Source organism: Gymnogyps californianus, chromosome 2 (assembly GCF_018139145.2).
Source record: "Gymnogyps californianus isolate 813 chromosome 2, ASM1813914v2, whole genome shotgun sequence".
Taxonomy (NCBI): domain Eukaryota; kingdom Metazoa; phylum Chordata; class Aves; order Accipitriformes; family Cathartidae; genus Gymnogyps; species Gymnogyps californianus.
In genome coordinates this window covers 93624034-93641489 of record NC_059472.1, presented here as the reverse complement: position 1 = coordinate 93641489, position 17456 = coordinate 93624034, and the positions used below count along the sequence as shown (strand labels likewise).

The window sequence follows — 17456 nt, the reverse complement described above, 5'->3', positions numbered from 1 at the left end:
CCTTGGGAATGTTTGGACATCTAGTTATTCCTTCAGCTGCAAAGGACGATGGTGAGCTGTTCCTACAGACGCCTCAGTCTTCCAGGGGAAGAAGCTCTATAGTGTCACTTTCAGGAAGCATTAGAAATTGTTCAGCTGGAAATGCTCACTCAACTGACTGTTGAGTTGCTTTGAATATGTCCGTTTAGAATAACTATATTTATGATCTAATTCCACAGAAAAGTACACTAAGAACAAAAACTCAAGACTCTCAGTCTGATGTAAACATCATTGCTTTTACTTTCTTTCTGTTTCTTTGTTCCTAGAAAGCACTGTTAATCAAAAATCAAGTTTGGTCCTTATCTGTGACCCAAACAAGCGAGAAAAAATGTGCCAGCCTTGAAAACATGAGGGGCCATTTAAGAGTTACAGTAGAGAGTTACTGTATGGTAAAAAGCCTACAGAGAAAAAAAATATTTGATTTTTTTCTCTTTAAGGAGAAGTTTTCCATCGATCTTCCCGATTTTAGAAAGATTATATTCCAGTATGATCTACTATGGTTTATACTTACACTCACAAAATAGTATTAATTTCAAATCATGAGATTAATTCCTAGAATTATTATTACAAGTGCTATTACAGTTTGTTTTATTCTGTGGCCATATTCCTTTCTCTAAATTTTCTAGACTAGGAGTCTGCTCACATAAAGCAGTTAGCTAGACTTTATTTTGGGATACAGACCTTAAGCACATGACGTCTCCACTGAAGACTTTGCAGGTATCTAGGGCATACACTGCTGATGACTTTAGATTTCACTCAGAGTTGGTGTTTCTGTTTTGTTTGATCACATAGGCTAACAACCTCTTCTTGAAAATTAAAGTTCAAGTTAACACAGTGTTCCGTAACAAAAATGTACTCAGTGGTTATGACTCAGAAAAGACTTGTACAAATGCCTTAAACTCTACCATTTGAACAAGACCCCAGCGAGTGTTTAGAGACATTGTCTGAAGAGAAATGATGACAGTTTAGCCCGACGAACAATTGTGCTAACACAAGTGAGCGACCTGGCAATCATACCGTACTCCCGCTTACACCATGCCCTGCCAGGATCAACGGAAACACGCACGGCATCGCTCTTCCCACAGATGTGCCCGCCTTTGCCCAAACCTGCAGCCGCGACCCTCCAGCAGATATGCGCAGGGAATGAAGGCGGGCTTTGAACATCTGGGGAGCTCAGGTCATGCTGCTGGCATTTTATAACCAAGGCTGAAATCTGCCTTGGTCCCAACCAAACCAGCCACGAAAGCTCCCAATGATTATCGCTGTGCCACGTTCCCCATTTTTTCCCTCTACAGTAAGACGTTACGGACCCTTGATAGGAATCATAATGCTGAACTGGACGGATCTTTTGTGTCGGTACATATAGTCTTACATTCTCATTACTTCTTAGAGACACAATCCCAGGTCTGTTAGTTTTAACCTTGTAAGTGACCTAGCCACTGAAATATGATGGAAGAGTCACACTGTGCTAGCACAAGCTATATTTTATACATATAACTGGGGAAAATCAGGTGCTGAAATCAAAACACAACAAACGAGCCTGACTTAGCAACTAGCCAAACTATAATCCAGCTAACTTTCCCAAAGTTACTTTGAATTGTTTTGTACCCTTCATATATCTACATTGTTACTGGTAACAAAAACATTACCAATATACAGACGATGTTGCATTGAAGAACTGCATTTTATGGAAAGAACTTCAAAAGCTATAGACTTCTGAATATCCACTGAATACAACATTCGACACATCACAGTGTCAGGGAAGTATTTTGGAGTTAAGACATATTCATTTCAACACTCTTAAGAGTGTACCTCAATGGTTCCCCTACATACATATTTACAAAATGTACATTTAACATTTTTCTGTGATAAATAGATCACAACATACTTCCTATACCTTGCTTTAAACTGTGGCATCTTAAAACTAAAGCCAAATTTTTCATTATTCCCTAAACCAAGCAAATTTCCATAAACCAGTGTTTTACAGGAAGTAGAGATGCTTAGAGAGGTATTTAAATGTCTTTGCAAAATGAAAATCACGAAGTCACTTTTAAAAAAAAGAAAAAGAAAAAAGTACATCTCCTTCCTTCCCTGTTCATCCAGGATACTCAAAAAAACCCTGGGTTCTGATTTTTCAGATGCTACTATGACAATCAGCAAAGATCGAACATTAAGACTTAATTTACTTAAAAGCTGTGAAACTTTCAGAAACTGTGGGGGCAGAGGAGTTGGAGAGGCATAACTACAAATGTGGTTAGGCCACTTAAAACACATACCTTATCTTTCCCCACAAAAAAAATGAAACAAACAAACCATCAGACATAACATGGCCAAGAAGGAAGATTTGATCAGAGCTGTACTAATTTATTTTATGCAGTGTGATTATAAAATGTGAAGCCTCACTGAAGAATTACAAAACTATTACAGTAGTTACTTTGTTTCATTATTCAATAAAACAAATATATAGTTAAAAGATATTTAGTAAATAGTTGCATTATTTTGCATTTTATGCTAGCAAAGTGGCTTCAAAATAATTTAAAAATGCAAATCTATGGTTAAAAAAATGTTTTTTATACATATCCATTATATGTATTCATACATATTCATAAATTCCTTGAAAAAGATCTACAGCAGGTCACCATTAAGGGACACATGTAAGTTTTCTGAGGATGTTTATGAAAACAGTAAATATTCTTGCCTTTATAGTGTACTGAACCAGTAACATGTCAATTTTCTTTTCCTCTAAGTAATACGGAGAGGAGTTCAAAGAAATGATTTCAAAGAACACAAAATTCTTGTGTGTAAATATTAAAAGCCCATCAAAAATTAGAAAAATAAAAGCTCTTCTTAGAGAGATACTATGGCTTTGGAGAATACATTTGATAATGAAAAATACAGAACTTTCATTTTTAAGATACTTTCTGGACTAACAACATACTGTCAGAGAAAGCACACGGTACATTTAATATGAAAATTATTAATGTTTTACTCAAAGATAAACAAAAAAACCAACAACCCTGTATTTATTGACAAATAAGGATATCACATGCCATCCAGCCATCCAAAACCTCAAAGGCACAGAAGAAGTTAACAGGAAGAGACTTGCGCATCCCTTTTCACCTTGCAAATACAGTCTGTGGAGCTCATGCTTCCAACAGATACCCAAAAATAATACATTGCCAGTAACACCAGATTTGGAGTTTATTACAGAAGAGTAAGAGTGGCATTATAGGCCTGCATATCAGCTATATCCAGCAGATCTGCACATCCAGTTATCACATATTTAGGAAGTCATTCTAGTTGTCAAAGTTCTGTATCAAATACAGTCTTTGCAAGCATGGAGTATTTATCAGAGAGAGATGAAACAGTGACTGTTAGTAACTTGTTTTTTCTACTGCTTTGGCACAGGTCAGACACGCTGCAGCAGTCAGGAGGAAATGAAGCTGCACCTACTGAGAAGTCAAAGAGGGACACGGCATCGCTGACGCTGTTCCAGCTATGCCAGCCTTCCTGAGGAACAAGGGGCTATGGCGTGTCTCATTAAGTCCTTTGTGTCTAATAATTTATCCTCATTCAAGAGGTACTGAACGTCAGCGTAGTGGAAGCAGCCTTCTGCGATAGTACAGTCTTGTAAGTTGGAAGTAATTATTCTGTAACTCTAAACTTGACTGGCACCACATTAGCCAATCTTTGATTGACCAAAAAACTCAAGAAATGAAATCACAGACTGCTGTGAAAGACAGAGACTGTGAAGGTAAGAATTATCAAGCCTCTCATGCTTTGTGGATGGGGCTTCTCTCCCCCTCTCCCGCTTCCTCTCCCTCCCATCCTTTTTTTCCCTGATGGACGTGGGCAGTTCAAAGCAAGTTACACAGAAGAAAAAAAAGAAAAAAAATCTATTTTCTTAATATACCTATGACATATACACGTATGTACAAAAGAGTTTTGTGCATAAAAACTGCTAAAACATCTCCTTATCTGTGAACCATTTGCGATCCTACACAGGACCCAGGCAGAATTTCATTCCTCTGGCCGTGGGTGTTTGAACTCCGGGAGCAGCCACTAGAGCCTTGCCATGCCGGCGGCACTGCAGAGGGCAGGGCACGCCGGAGGAGCCCCCAGGGGCTCAGGCATTTCCTCGGCGGCAGCAGCAGCAGCAGCAGATGGGGTACCAGACCTCCTCAATTCTGTCTAGAGCTCTGGGACAGGAGATAAGAGATAACTCAAGCTGGTGAAAAGCAGTGTGGCAAGGGACACGGAAAAAAGTCGAGTTTCTTGCACTAAACATGGTGGCTCCATTCCTGCAGTGCTCTTGCGTTTGCGCTCTGGTTTAAAGAAGTGAAAGTCACCAAAGGGGGATGAATGCTATTTTAAGTTAGATGTACAGTTCCTAAGGGGTGGAAGCAACGCAAACAGGTCTGATGTAAATTTCTAGTTGTGTTTAGTTGGCTAGGTTTAGTCAAGCAAGTCTTAGTCTTTTACCTCTTCTGAAATAAGCAATAACATTTGCACCACTTGTTGACAAAATAAAATCTGAAAGATTCAGGCATTACAGCTCAATGACCTTAAGACCCCTTTTATGAACAAGTATCACAGATGTTTAACCAAGATCTTAGGAATCAGCCCATTAGCAACAAGCAGCAGAAGATAGATCCCAAGATATTTTGGACTTCCTGCAAGACAGGTTGAATAAAACCAACCCGTTTCAATGGGGAAAAAAATGGCTATTGCCCAAACAGGCAATTCTAATTTGTTAACAGCAATTTTTCATCAAATAGCCATAAGAAATTACAACAAACTCCAAGCTGCGTACTATGGGCAATGGATTTACCCTTTCAGTTAACTTAAGCAAAACAAATGTTTAAACTTTCCAGTAAATGCACACAAAACATGATGAAGATCTGATCGCTGCAGTGTTACTAGGGCTGTGAGATAAACTTTGGTTTTAAGTGGGTAATTCCCATGCAGTATCAAATTTTCAACTAAATGACAGCATTTCTCCTTCAGTTTTCTATACTCTATCATTTAAAAAACTAGCACAGTAGCTGAAGAACAGCCCACAGGATCACTTTTTTTGACTTGTGGCCACTACTGTATACAGAAAGTTTAAATTTTCATGGAATACATGTCTTTGGGTCTTACTTATTAGGTGATCAAACTTGACATATAGCCTAATGCAAGGCTATAGAACTTCAGCCAGTTGCTCCTGAAATTAGTTTCAGTCTGTAATTTCACTGTATCTGTATAATTTAATGTCAAAGGCTTTAGTTCTAAAAATAAAACCAAAAATACTGAATCATCATTGGAAGTGAAGTATCACCTTGAGAATACTAGACATTGGGATAAAAAAAATGCATGTGTATTTTGCAAGACACTCGAAGAATTAAAAAAAAAAAAAAAAAAAGACATTTTCCATTCTATAAAACATACAAAAATGTATGATTTTGGACTACAGGACTTTAAATGTATTAACCTGTAATATTTTAATGGAAATCGATTAAGTCATCTTAAAACGCTAGGTTTATGAGCAATGTCAAGGTGAAATACAGAGTGAAGAAAAGACACTGATGCACTTGCAAAGTTCACACAAACTGTTTTGCTTACTTCTTGGTAAAACCCAGTAAAAATGTTTTGATATGAGTAGCAATCACGGCCCAAGCCTAAGTACAGTTATACAAATGGATCCAGTGGGCCACGTATACCAATAGCTGTACCAGTAATTCTCAGAGGAAAGATGGAAACACTTGGTCGTTTGATTAGATACAATCTCCAACAGGCAGAGAACTTCAATATATTTCCACTGCACTTAGTACAAAAAAAAGTTATTAAATTTTATGACAAAGAGACTTTTCCAAATTCAGCACAGCTTTAGTATTTGTCTACCAACCACCATTTGGTACTTCTGATCTGCTGGCTAACACACAGTTGTCCTGGGGAGTACTTTTATGGGATCACTTCCACGTTTCATCACACAAATTTGTCATGCCAACCACAATTCAGGATGACTTCAATCCCAGACATCACTGCAAGGGTCTGCCAGAGGAAGTCGAGTGATTTGACTGCAGGGAGAGCAAACATAGTTTGCTTCCAAATGAACCTTCTAAATGCTGTGGGTACCCTACTTCTAATTACTCCAGTGAAGATGATAAGAATAAGCAACAATCTTTCAATGGGTGGGAACCAGTCAGTCAGGCAAGGCAAACTTGTCACAATGTAAAAGAAAGTAGCCCTACTATTTGCCCAAGCAGCTGTACAAAGGACTTTCCAAAAGCCACAGTAACGCAGACGGCAGCAGGCACGCACGCAGAAAGATGCCGTAAGATGTCAATGCCTATTGAAACAAATTTGGGGAAAAAAAACCCCGACGGCACCTTTTCTTATGTTTTCCTTTACCTGTCTTGTTCACCAGTTTCTCCATGTCTGTCCACCTCGCTAACATGTTGTCACTTGAAGAATCAAACTTACAAACAGAAAAACTATGTTATTCGCCTCACCCATAGAGGTTGGCAACACTACTACTTGTTTCACTTTCCATCTAGAAAAAAAGAGTCTCTTCAACGTTTCTCAATAAAAGTTTCATATTTTCTTCAGATCTGCTCCCCCCCTTGAAAAAAGCAGGTAATCATTACCGCAATCTCTAAAATGCTCGGGACCAAATGACATACAGCCAGCCCAATACAGTCATCCTTCCAGTCTGTTAGTATATTTCAAGGTTTCGATCTTTGAATTCCAAATCACTGGCCTACAGTTCGGCTCCCTCTCTCCAGAGATGATAACCAGAGTAAAAATAAAAATCATCCCACAAACAACAAGTGAATCCATAAAGATTTTTTTCCTTAAAAAAAGGAACTTACCTTCATTTTTATTGTTTATAAGAGGATTTTGCATTTGTATTTTGGAAGAACCATGACACATATCAGCAGGAGTAGTTGGCATTCATACTTAGTCTAACAACCGCAAATAGATTATACACTTTTTTCAATCAACACACAAGATCAAGATTCAGAAGGAAAAATGGAGATATAACAAATGGCACTGGATTTCAATCACCGGATTCAAAGAACATTGTATGGCATGAATTACAAAGAAAATATCCATGAAACAGAAGCAAACCCCCAGTCAATAACACAGGCAGTTCACAGAAGGGTTTAAATTACCCAATATTCAACATTTCAGGTCAACTTGCAATACTTCCCAAATTAGCATTCACTACATTTAAATCATTTATTCTTTTATGATTTTTCAGGCATGGCCATAAATTTCATGACAAGACAAAACTTGTCAAAAATGAACAGCAACTTAGAAAAAAAAAAAAAATTGCAAAAGAGACAGCTTGACCACATCCGAGTCCAAAAGCATTAACAATTTCAGCATCTCAAATAAGCTTTGCACTTACACAATTAAAGAATGTGTCTGATTTTTAAAATAAAAAAGTAGTTTATCACTTCAGGCATTTTGCGAAAGAGGCTTTCGCCCAACAGACATCACACACCGCCTGCCCAGTGAGGATGGCCAAGCTCAAGAGACTACTGAGCCTTCCGCACAAGTCAACATTTCGAACACAACTTAAGACAACCAAGAAGAGTAATGAGCAGTGGTCACTCTTAACCTCAGTCCAATGTCCTGCAAATAGAATTTTTCTGGTCATTTTTTATGCCTATCAAAATCGATATCCCACTGCCTGTCTTTGATCAAATAGAGCAACACACAAAGAGCAAGTATTGGCCACAGCACAGTCTATGGGCCCAAATCCACAAACCTGAGAGAACTTTTTCCAAAGTCAAAGCAAGTTTTTGGCTATCCTTTCATACCCAGAGTGGTCCCTAAATTTCTCTCCTACTTCCAGGGGTGATCCCTTCAAGATTGGCTTAAGCCACATTATGAGGATGGGGAAACTTGCCAAAGCAATTAACTATGATTTTTCTGTCTTGGGAATACGGGCCTTCAGTCTTCTAGTCTATCAGTTCAGCACCTCCGCTCGGCAGTCAACTTGCTTAAAATATAAGCCCACCCGGGGCACCTTTCACTGGCTTCTATGGGTCTATTCACCCACAGCAGCACAGATGTAACTCCATTAATGGGAGACACACATGCACCAACAGCACAGTAAGACATCTTCTTCTGTCAACTGTCCTGAAGGCTGTCTGTCTCCCTTTGACCTTAGCCATCCAGCCTCTGGATATAAATATTTTTTAATAGAACACTGCCTGGATGCATATTAACTATGAGATAAAAGCATTTTTGGTTTTGGGTGGCCCCTTCTTTACCCAAAAGACAAGAATGCCTCCAAAACAACAACGGTTTTTCACTCCCAGGGATGACTTCTTGTAAAAATAAAAACAAGGAAGTTAAATCCAAGAGAACCATAATGCTTTTCAATTAAGGGCAAGGATGTGAAATTGCCACACATAAGACAGGAAATTCAAAGTTAGGCTGTCACCTCATTCCCTTCTTCACCCTAAAACCTTCCTCTCCTGTCAGCACACCCTTTGACCACCTCCCGAGCGACGAGTGAAGGATGGCGTGTCAGAGCCTTAACTTTGAATCTTTTCGGCTTCCCTCGCAACCTTAACCGTATCGTTAGAGCACGAAGAGCCGAGGAGCTTAAATTTTAATATTTTGCATCACCGCAGCTTGCGGCATGGCCAAGGCACAGGATAGTAGCACAGGACTTTGGTACAGACACAAATCCAGGAGGAAAGCCCCTCTGCCTTCCTCTCCCCCCCCCCCCCCCCCCCCCGGACACATGCAATAACTCGGCTTTGCACACATTTTTGCACACCGCCGGTCTCGCACTTCGGCGTGCTCACTCCCGGAGCAAGTCGCGGCTGTCAGCGCTGCTCCCCACCATCCAGCACCCCCCCCTCCCTTCTCCTTCTGGAGTCAAAGTGTTGTGTGAACGTGGAGGGGGAAGCGCAGGCCACGGGTAACACTTTGCCGTCTCCTCCTTTCAGTCACATTTCCGTCCTCCTCCAGCAAAACTGGGGAGGGAAGGGGGGGCGGGGGGCCAGGCTGGGCGGGGGGGGGACACACACGCAGGCGCTGGGCCCAGCGGGAAGGGGCAGCCGCGGCAAGTGTGGGTGACAAGACCGCCGGCTCTCCCGAGAGCAACAAAAAGGCGGGTGGGGTGGGGTGGCCGGCGGGGCCGGGGGCAGGGCCGGCGCTCGGGGGCTGTTACCTCGTAGAGTTCCTCGGAAGCCATGCTGGGGAGCCTCACAAGGTGGAGTTGGGTGCTGGTTTGGAAATACTTTGTTTCAGTTGGTGTCCGTGTGGCCTCCTCCTCTTCTCCCTCCTCGTCTTCGTCTTCGTCTTCTTCTTCGTCTTCTTCTCCTTCTTCTTCTTCTCCTCCTCCTCCCTCTCCCTCCTCCTCCTCTTCCCCTCCTCCTTCTCCTCCTCCTCCTCCTCTTCTTCTTCCTCCTCCCTGCGCGTCTCTCTCCAGCGCAACTAGCAGCTCCGCTCGCTAAATGCCAGTGAGGTGTTGCTGCTGCTGCTGCCGCTGCCGCTGCCGCTGCTGCTGCTGCTGGCGGCGGCGGCGGGGCTGCGCGCACGGCAGCTGCGCAACTCGCTCGCTCCCCGCTCGCGCTCGCTCCCTCGCCCTCGCGCTGCCTCTCGCACACTCCGGCAGGCCGGCACGCACGCACGCACACACTCACTCGCGCACACACACTCGCGCGCGCGCGCGCGCGCACACACACACACACACAGAGTCACTCGTACACACGCACTCGCGCACGGCGGCGGCGGCGGCGCCCCGCACCCCCACCCCTCCGTCCCCGGCTCGCTCGCTCGCTCCCTCCCCAGGAACACTAATCGAGCGCAGAGAGAGCGCCACACGCAACCACTCCGTCTCGACTCCAGCCGCCCCCGGCACCATCCTCCTCCTCCCGCCCCCCCCCCCCCCCCCCGCTTTGATCTCCCATTGTCTGCTCAGCTGAGCCCGGCGGCGCGCGGGGGGCGGCGGGGCGCGCGCCCGGGCGCGGGGGGCGGGAGGGGCCGCGCCCGGGGGATCGGGGGAGCGGGGGGCCGCGGGACGGCCGCGGAGTTTGGGGAGGCGGGGGGTGTGGGACACGGGGCCCGCGCACGTGCGGAGCCCTCGTCGCTTCCCTGAGCCCCCCGCGCTCGTCCCTCTCCTCGCCCCACCACCCACGCCTTGTCCGGACCCCACGGCCCTCCTAGCTTTGTTCCTCCGTGGGCTCCGGCCAGTTGCCAGCCCGTTGCCCTGCTCTGCCACCACCGCACGTGTCAGCAACATTGTAAAGCGCCTGCATGCGTTTTTCCGAACTGACTTGGTTGAATGCCTTTGCCGCAACAGAGTGAAGGACGTGGGCAAATCCACTCGGGAAGTCAGCAGCCCTCAGTGATCGTTGCCCGCGGCACCTATGTGGCTTACATCTCCCAACTGACCCTGTTTGCAAAATCGGGAAGGCCCCACCAAAGCCTCCCTGGCACGAGGGGTCAACAGAAAGTAGCTCAGTGCTTGAGTTTCTTAGGAGTCCGGTACTAGTTATGCCAGACAAATTGTTCCTCTCACCTCGTGTGTCATCTGGGGGTGCTTCACGGGAGATCGTGCAAGTAAGGTGCCGTGTAGTAAACCATTAACCTGATGAATTGAAGGCATCGTTGTGCAAAGGTAGATGTGATGCGTTACTCCTTCAAGAGCAAATTCTGCAAGACGGCGTTTCTGTTCTCAAAAGGGCTGAAGGGTGGGACAAAACCAGTGTCAGGACAGGAGTGCCGTACCGTGCATTCTCTGTCACGCCGAGGCATTTGTTCCGGTGAGTGTTTCTTATTCCATACCACACCAGGAAGCCATACTCTGCTGCAGAACAGCATAAGTTAAAGCAGAGTTCATCACGTTTGTGTAAGCAATCAACCCATTGACTCAACTAATTTTTGATCAAGTTTCCTCTTATTTTCATTTTTTTGCCAAAGTCTTTCAAAAACGTTTCTGGAAAGCCAAGAAACTCCTCAACGTTCTACTTCAATAAACAAGTTTTGGACCATTGCCCAGCAGGTACCCATTCGGAAAACATTGATCCATTTGTGGGCTTTGGATGTTTTATGTAGAAAGAGCTGGAGATTCCTTTCTCAGACTTGGTTAACCTGCCCATTCTTTGTGACAAATACATCGTGTCTCCCAGGTCAACATCCTTCTTCTGGTACTGGCCTGCTAGATGGACATCATTTGTGCAGATAAAACATCTAACAACTTTCATACTTTTCATGCTTTCCTAATTTCCTAACTAGTCTGTGAAAAGGTTAGAACTGATCTGTGTTTAAACCACTCCTTGAGATCTTCAAGAGCTAGGCTTAATCTAAGTGGTGAAAAAGGAGGTCATTCAGTGACAGTAACAGGATCATTGACAGAACAATAGGCCCAGGTATGAAATGGAGACGGTTAAGATCTAGGAACTCTGTGTCTGCCTTCTGGAGGTGAGCATTTAATCACAGTTCCTAAGATGTGGTCTGAATCCTTTCTGAGCTGTACTCAGCATACCATCGTTGTTGTAGCCACCCTTTGAAGGACAATCTTTTAAAGTAATTGGTACTCATGTTTTAGCAAAGAGATGGCAGCAGTGGTTGCTGAAGAACTTACTTGGCTTGCAAGGCAGAAGAATAGAACATCGTAATTTGTACTAAGGGTCTTACCATTGCAGTAAACCAGGTCTTAGGTGTTTTGATCTTCTGGATGACTAAAAAGAAACACAGTTCATCAGTACTGCTCTATTTTTAGTACTTCAAGGAAACAGCAAGAGCTCAGAGTTATTACTAATTTTTAACGTTTCAACCACACTCCACATTTCATCTTCAGTGAAAAAAGGTCGTCTTTTACACATATTCATTGCTTGCATTGTCATTAATTCTTCTTTGCCTCCTATTCTAACCTTTTGTCCTTGCTTTATAAGACTTTTCAGGAGAATCAACCGTACTATTCAAAAATACCATGCAATAGTGCTATGGTTCAAGCATCTGAGAGGTACCAGGTTTTGTGACTGGTGCCCGGGTTTTGCAGTTGGATTTTGCTACACTAAGTTCCATGATAGCTTGCTCTCATCTTGCTTTCTCTAGAAAAAATCAAGTTGTCCAAAGGTTGTATGGTGAATTGTCTAGATCACCATTTCCTTCTTATTTCTTAAGGTGTTTCACACTTCCCTCACTGAGGCAGGACGTGTCAATTTTTAACAGTATTTTGGTTGTTGAAACCAATCTTCCTGCCAACTTCCTAAATGACTTTACTAACATTCCATATAAATGTTTCTAGTAGAGAAGACGTATGGAATACAGTAATGGAGCAGTCTAGGAAGAGTGGAAAGCCAGGCCAGTTTGAGTTCTGACAGTGGCAGCAAATGTTTTTAGAGGTGCTTGAAACAGCCTCGGTTAATCCGGCTTTGGAAAGAATCAGACAATGGCAGCCAGGCAGGAAGTTTTACCATACGTATACAGTGCTTCCGGTTTGAAGTGGACAACTGCCTATAGTGGCAGTCATGGTAAAGTCAGGAGGACAGTCGCTCTTCTGTTTAGCAGAACGAAGAATGTTCTAATTTATGGGCAAGGTACAGATCATGGAATCAAGTTCGTTTGAAAGGTCAACTCCATTTTGACCTCACTGTATGCCATTGTAATGTCTATAAAGATCTTCATAGATGGTGGAATAGCCGAATTTGAAATAGTTATGGTGGTAGGACACAGCTGGCTGAAAGTTTACAGTACTGAAAATATCAGAGAGATCTGTGTTAGATGGGAATGGGTCTACATCTCCAGGATTTGCTCTAATCAAGGGTTCACAGCCATATTTGATATGCAGATATTTATCCATAAGATCATAACTCTTGATAATAAAGTGACTATCAGTAACTTGTGATCAGTTATATTAAGGTGATTATCTGCCTTTTAGTATTTGGGAGTAGGGCTTTGTCGCCGTTTAACCCCAGCCAACAACGAAGCACCACGCAGCCACTTGCCCACTCCTCCCCCCTCCCAGTGGGATGGGGAGGAGAATCGAAAAAAAAAAAGTAAAACTCATGGGTTGAGATAAGAACGGTTTAATAACTAAAATAAAATAAAATATAATAATAACAATGATAATAATAAAATATAATAATAATAATTGTAATGAAAAGGAATATAACAAAAAGAGAGAAATTAGACCCAAGAAACGACAAGTGATGCACAATGCAATTGCTCACCACCTGCTGACTGATGCCAGAGCAGTGATCTGCCCCTCCTGGCCAACTCCCCCCAGTTTATATACTGGGCATGATGTTCCATGGTATGGAATACCCCTTTGGCTAGTTCGGGTCAGCTGTCCTGGCTGTGCTCCCTCCCAGCTTCTTGCACACCTGCTTGCTGGCAGAGCATGGGAAACTGAAAAATCCTTGACTTAGGATAAGCGCTACTTAGCAACAACTAAAACATCAGTGTGTTATCAACAGTATTCTCACACTGAATCCAAAACACAGCACTGTACCAGCTACTAAGAAGAAAATTAACTCTATCCTAGCCAAAACCAGGACAGGCTTGGACATGAAGCATTTAGTAGTTGAGATACAGTCAGTGGTTAGCTAAAGGATTTCAAAAGGTGGGATTGATATGGCTAAATGCGATGGTCTACGCTATAGGCATTAACATCTGATCAAACCACCCTATGCTACTTTTTCACAGTCAACAAAAAGCTAGTCAGCATAGTCAATGGAATTCACGGCATGCTTCATCTCATCCTAAAGTAGATGCCTATGTCCGGCCAGATGAATTGAAGTCCAAATTTTATTTACTTTGTTGACTGGATTTTTACTGATTGGAAGTATGGCACCTATTCTGCAAACTGCCCAAAGAAAGGTGAGATTAATCCTACTCATGTTTCTGTGATCCAGGCTTTCTTGATCTAAGACAACTGGATAATTTAAAACTCCATACTGGCCAAAATATGTTGGCAAATGAGATATGAAATACATAATATCACTTTGCACCTAATATTTTTTCTTTCTTATTTTGATCCTATGCTCATTTGTCCTCATCTTAACACCTAGGATGTGGCTCATCCTTGCACTCTGATATTCTCTGTAATTTCTGTCCCTCTTCCTTTCCTCGCCTCTTCCTCATCTCCATCTCAGTCTCTTGTCTTCTAAGTGATTTGAGACACTTAAGTTTAAAATGAACAAAAATGCTAGAAAAAAGCATTTCTTGCAATCTGTATCTGTACTTCCAGCACAGAGCTGAGAACTACGTTTCCCATTTTGTAGTGGGGGCAGTTTAAACAGAGGTCATTTCAGGAAGAAAGAAGGGTTTAGTTCTGTGACACATTGAGGACAATAGGATCACCTGAAGGAACAACTGTTAAACAAGATTCTTTACATGGAAGTCTAGAAGAGAGAGCCTCCTAATTCTCTAAACTACTAAGACATTACTGTCATGGATCTGCAAAACATTGACTTCTAGATTAGATTAAGACAGTAACATAATCAGATTTAAATAACTGAAGAAAAGAATGGTAATTATGCTTATAGTAATAAATTCTTGGTAATTTTTGTGGACTGACATCATCATATCTAGCTCTCTATTGATAAGGACATAGTTTCTTTCCCTAAATTCTTGCTTTCAAAGAATGCTAGCAGATACTCCACTGTTTCCTTGTGGACTTCAACGATAGACTCAATGTAATATTTTTTTTTAACAAACATTGGTTTTTCTTCACAATCTGCCCATGAAATGAGTTTGTATTGTTATCCATCCTCTACCCATGTAGAACTGAGACATGAAATTAAACACCGTCAGAGATGTCCACTGATTTCTGCTGTTCAATTAGAGGCCTAGATTTAAGTACCTAAGAGAATACAGTACCTTTTATTTTAAAAGTAGCATTCCTATTGATATTCGTTACTGTTGTAAATATTAGATGCTTCTGTAACTCCAGCTGGGCACCCAACATCTTGAGTTGAGTTTCCAAAGATATATATAGAAGCCATCCATGACTACTATGTTTTAAATGACTTGCTTAGTATCAAATGGAAGCTTTGTGACATAAGTAGGACTAAATTATAATCTCATGGTTCAAAACGCATGTTTTATCTATAGGACCTGCTTTTCTCTTCCTGCATTCTCCTGCCTCTTTCACGACCCACCTTTCTAGTTCTGCAACATGTGAAACTGGAATCTTAAATACGACAACTTCCATCAGTACACAGAAACAGACATAGATAGCCCTGACTACGGGAGCCGTGCAGTCAATGGTAACAGAGATGAGATTAATGTCTCTTTATGTCCCTGGTAAATCTGTCTGCTACACATCCCTGATTTATTCCTAGAAGACGCTCTGTGCCTTGAATGAGACAAAAGCTCCATGGAAGAGGCAATGCGAATAGCTGATTGGAGAACACACAGAGACAGTGAAGGTGTACAAGTATTACCTAACTTTTAAAAAGTTTATGTTTAAAAGCCCCAAACTGGAAATGTAAACCAAAAATAATCTTGTGCAATCACATTGCTCACCCTTTCAGCTCACCCTGTTGGTCACCAGCAGCGTTTAGATGTTTACATCCACATCAGAGACAAAAATTTTTAGCTACTTCCTTGAACTCCTTGACTCTATTCAAAGTAGCGCTGTCTTACCACTGGAATGTAGCTTCCCTTGCCTTGGTGAGGATGAGAACTGGTTTATAAAACAACTAAGAAAACAAAATCCTAGCTTTATAATTGGGTTGGGATGGGAGCATAGTGAAGCTGAAGGATAATTTTGTCCTTACAGAACGCTATAAATGGCTGATCAGCCATAACAGTTTGCTCATTCTCATAGTCAATGTAACGATCATTACGAAGAGTGCATTACCTGAAAATTAAATTAGGGAATGTCCTTTTCAATTTTTGAAAGGAGGTATCATAAGCTAAGAAAGTAGTAGGTTGAGAACTGATGTAAATATAGGTACCATGTCTGAAAGACAGCCATTCTTTGCTTTTCTCTGGAATCCATAATTTACCTTCTCATCACTAAATACAGTTTTGAAGTATGTGGAGAATAGAGACAGCTGAAATTCTGTGGTTTTATAGAAAATATAGAGAGCCCTACAGATTTTTAATGAAGTAGATATTCCAATATAGCTCATGCAGGAAATTTGTTCATAGAGAACTTTTTTTTTTTCTGGTCATGAGTATGGTATTTACAGGTTGACTTTTCCAGAGTTTAAAAATCTCCAGCATTTTTTTTCTCTACATGACATATCAAGCCTTTTCAAAATCCTATAACCAGCGTTGTCAAGTGAAGAGAATGTTAGTCTGGGTGGTAAACTGTTAGCTGTTTTCCATGATAAGGACATTTGTAGATAATGAGAAAGAAGAGGGTATTCCTTCTGATAGTTGTAGAAAGACTAAAAACCATAATTTTTTCCCTTCAGATGAGAAAAATAAAAAGCTTAACTATCTTTTCTTCTTAAAGAACTGAAAAAGGGAAAACTGAAAAATGCAGAGGAAAGCTATCTTCTAGAGCAATAGAAATGCATTATTATGAATAAAGAATATGAACTTTTTGATCTAACAGTCGAATTTTTGCAGATCAGAAATGGGTCAAAGTTCTATATTTTTCTTTCAGTTTAAAGATTCAACCCTGTGTTTTTCTGTAGCTGGAAGAGTAATTTTACTTTAACATGGTGATGTCAGAATATCAAATACTGTTGTGATGTCTCAACCAGGGTTGCTCGCAGAATGTTACAGGTTGCGATCCTTTCTTTCCTCCAGTTCCTAGGACTGCAACGTATCTTCTGAAGAAGATGATGACAAAACAAACATCCATGGGATCATCTGCTTAGGTCTGATCACCTGGTTCTGTGCCTGCCTCTTGGGACTCAACAGGCCCTACAGCTTCCCCTCAGTACTGGGAATATAGATGTAGATATGTGGGATCCAGTGCTTGATTTCCCTTGACTGTCCAGAGAAAGGTTTTCTATATAGTGGATTAAATTTAGACTTTCTGTAATCATCATAAAGTAGGTTTATCCAGTCCACTGCAGTGTAGCCTAGTTCTACCAGTACCTCTTACCAAAGTTTTTCTCATATATAAGAATATTATGCTAATCAGTTAGGTTTGGTGCTTGAAAAACTGTTCACGAAACTGCAAACTGCCTTTCAGCATAGGGAAGGGAAAGTAAGATGTCTGCTTGATTCATCATTAGGCTGCAGATTTGACTGTGGATTCAGTATAGCCTGAACAAAAATAATGTTATCTTCTGTAAAGGAAGGATTGCAAAAGGTAAGGAATCTTTAGTGAGAAAATCGATGTCTTTTCTTGGAGGTGGTTCATGAACAGTTCCTTTTCGGGGAAGCACGTTCATGTCAGTATATAGCTTAGTAAAAGTGTGACAAAGTGGAAGAGGAAGTGGTCTGAATGCCTTTCATTTTGTTTCCTTATCTTTCTCTGAAACTGTCTGTAG

The 17456-nt window shown here is 41.8% G+C and overlaps 1 protein-coding gene across 2 annotated transcripts in view; it reads right to left on the bottom strand.

The window, feature by feature from the left end:
* CDYL (chromodomain Y like) overlaps positions 1-9313 on the bottom strand; it is a 105803-nt gene extending 96490 nt beyond the window's left edge. For both annotated transcript variants that reach the window (XM_050891264.1, XM_050891265.1), the window contains exon 1: positions 9218-9313. In XM_050891264.1, coding sequence (XP_050747221.1) covers positions 9218-9241 — 24 coding nt within the window. In that variant the 5' untranslated portion in view covers positions 9242-9313. The remainder of the gene's footprint in view (positions 1-9217) is intronic.
* Between the last annotated feature and the right edge of the window lie 8143 nt (positions 9314-17456).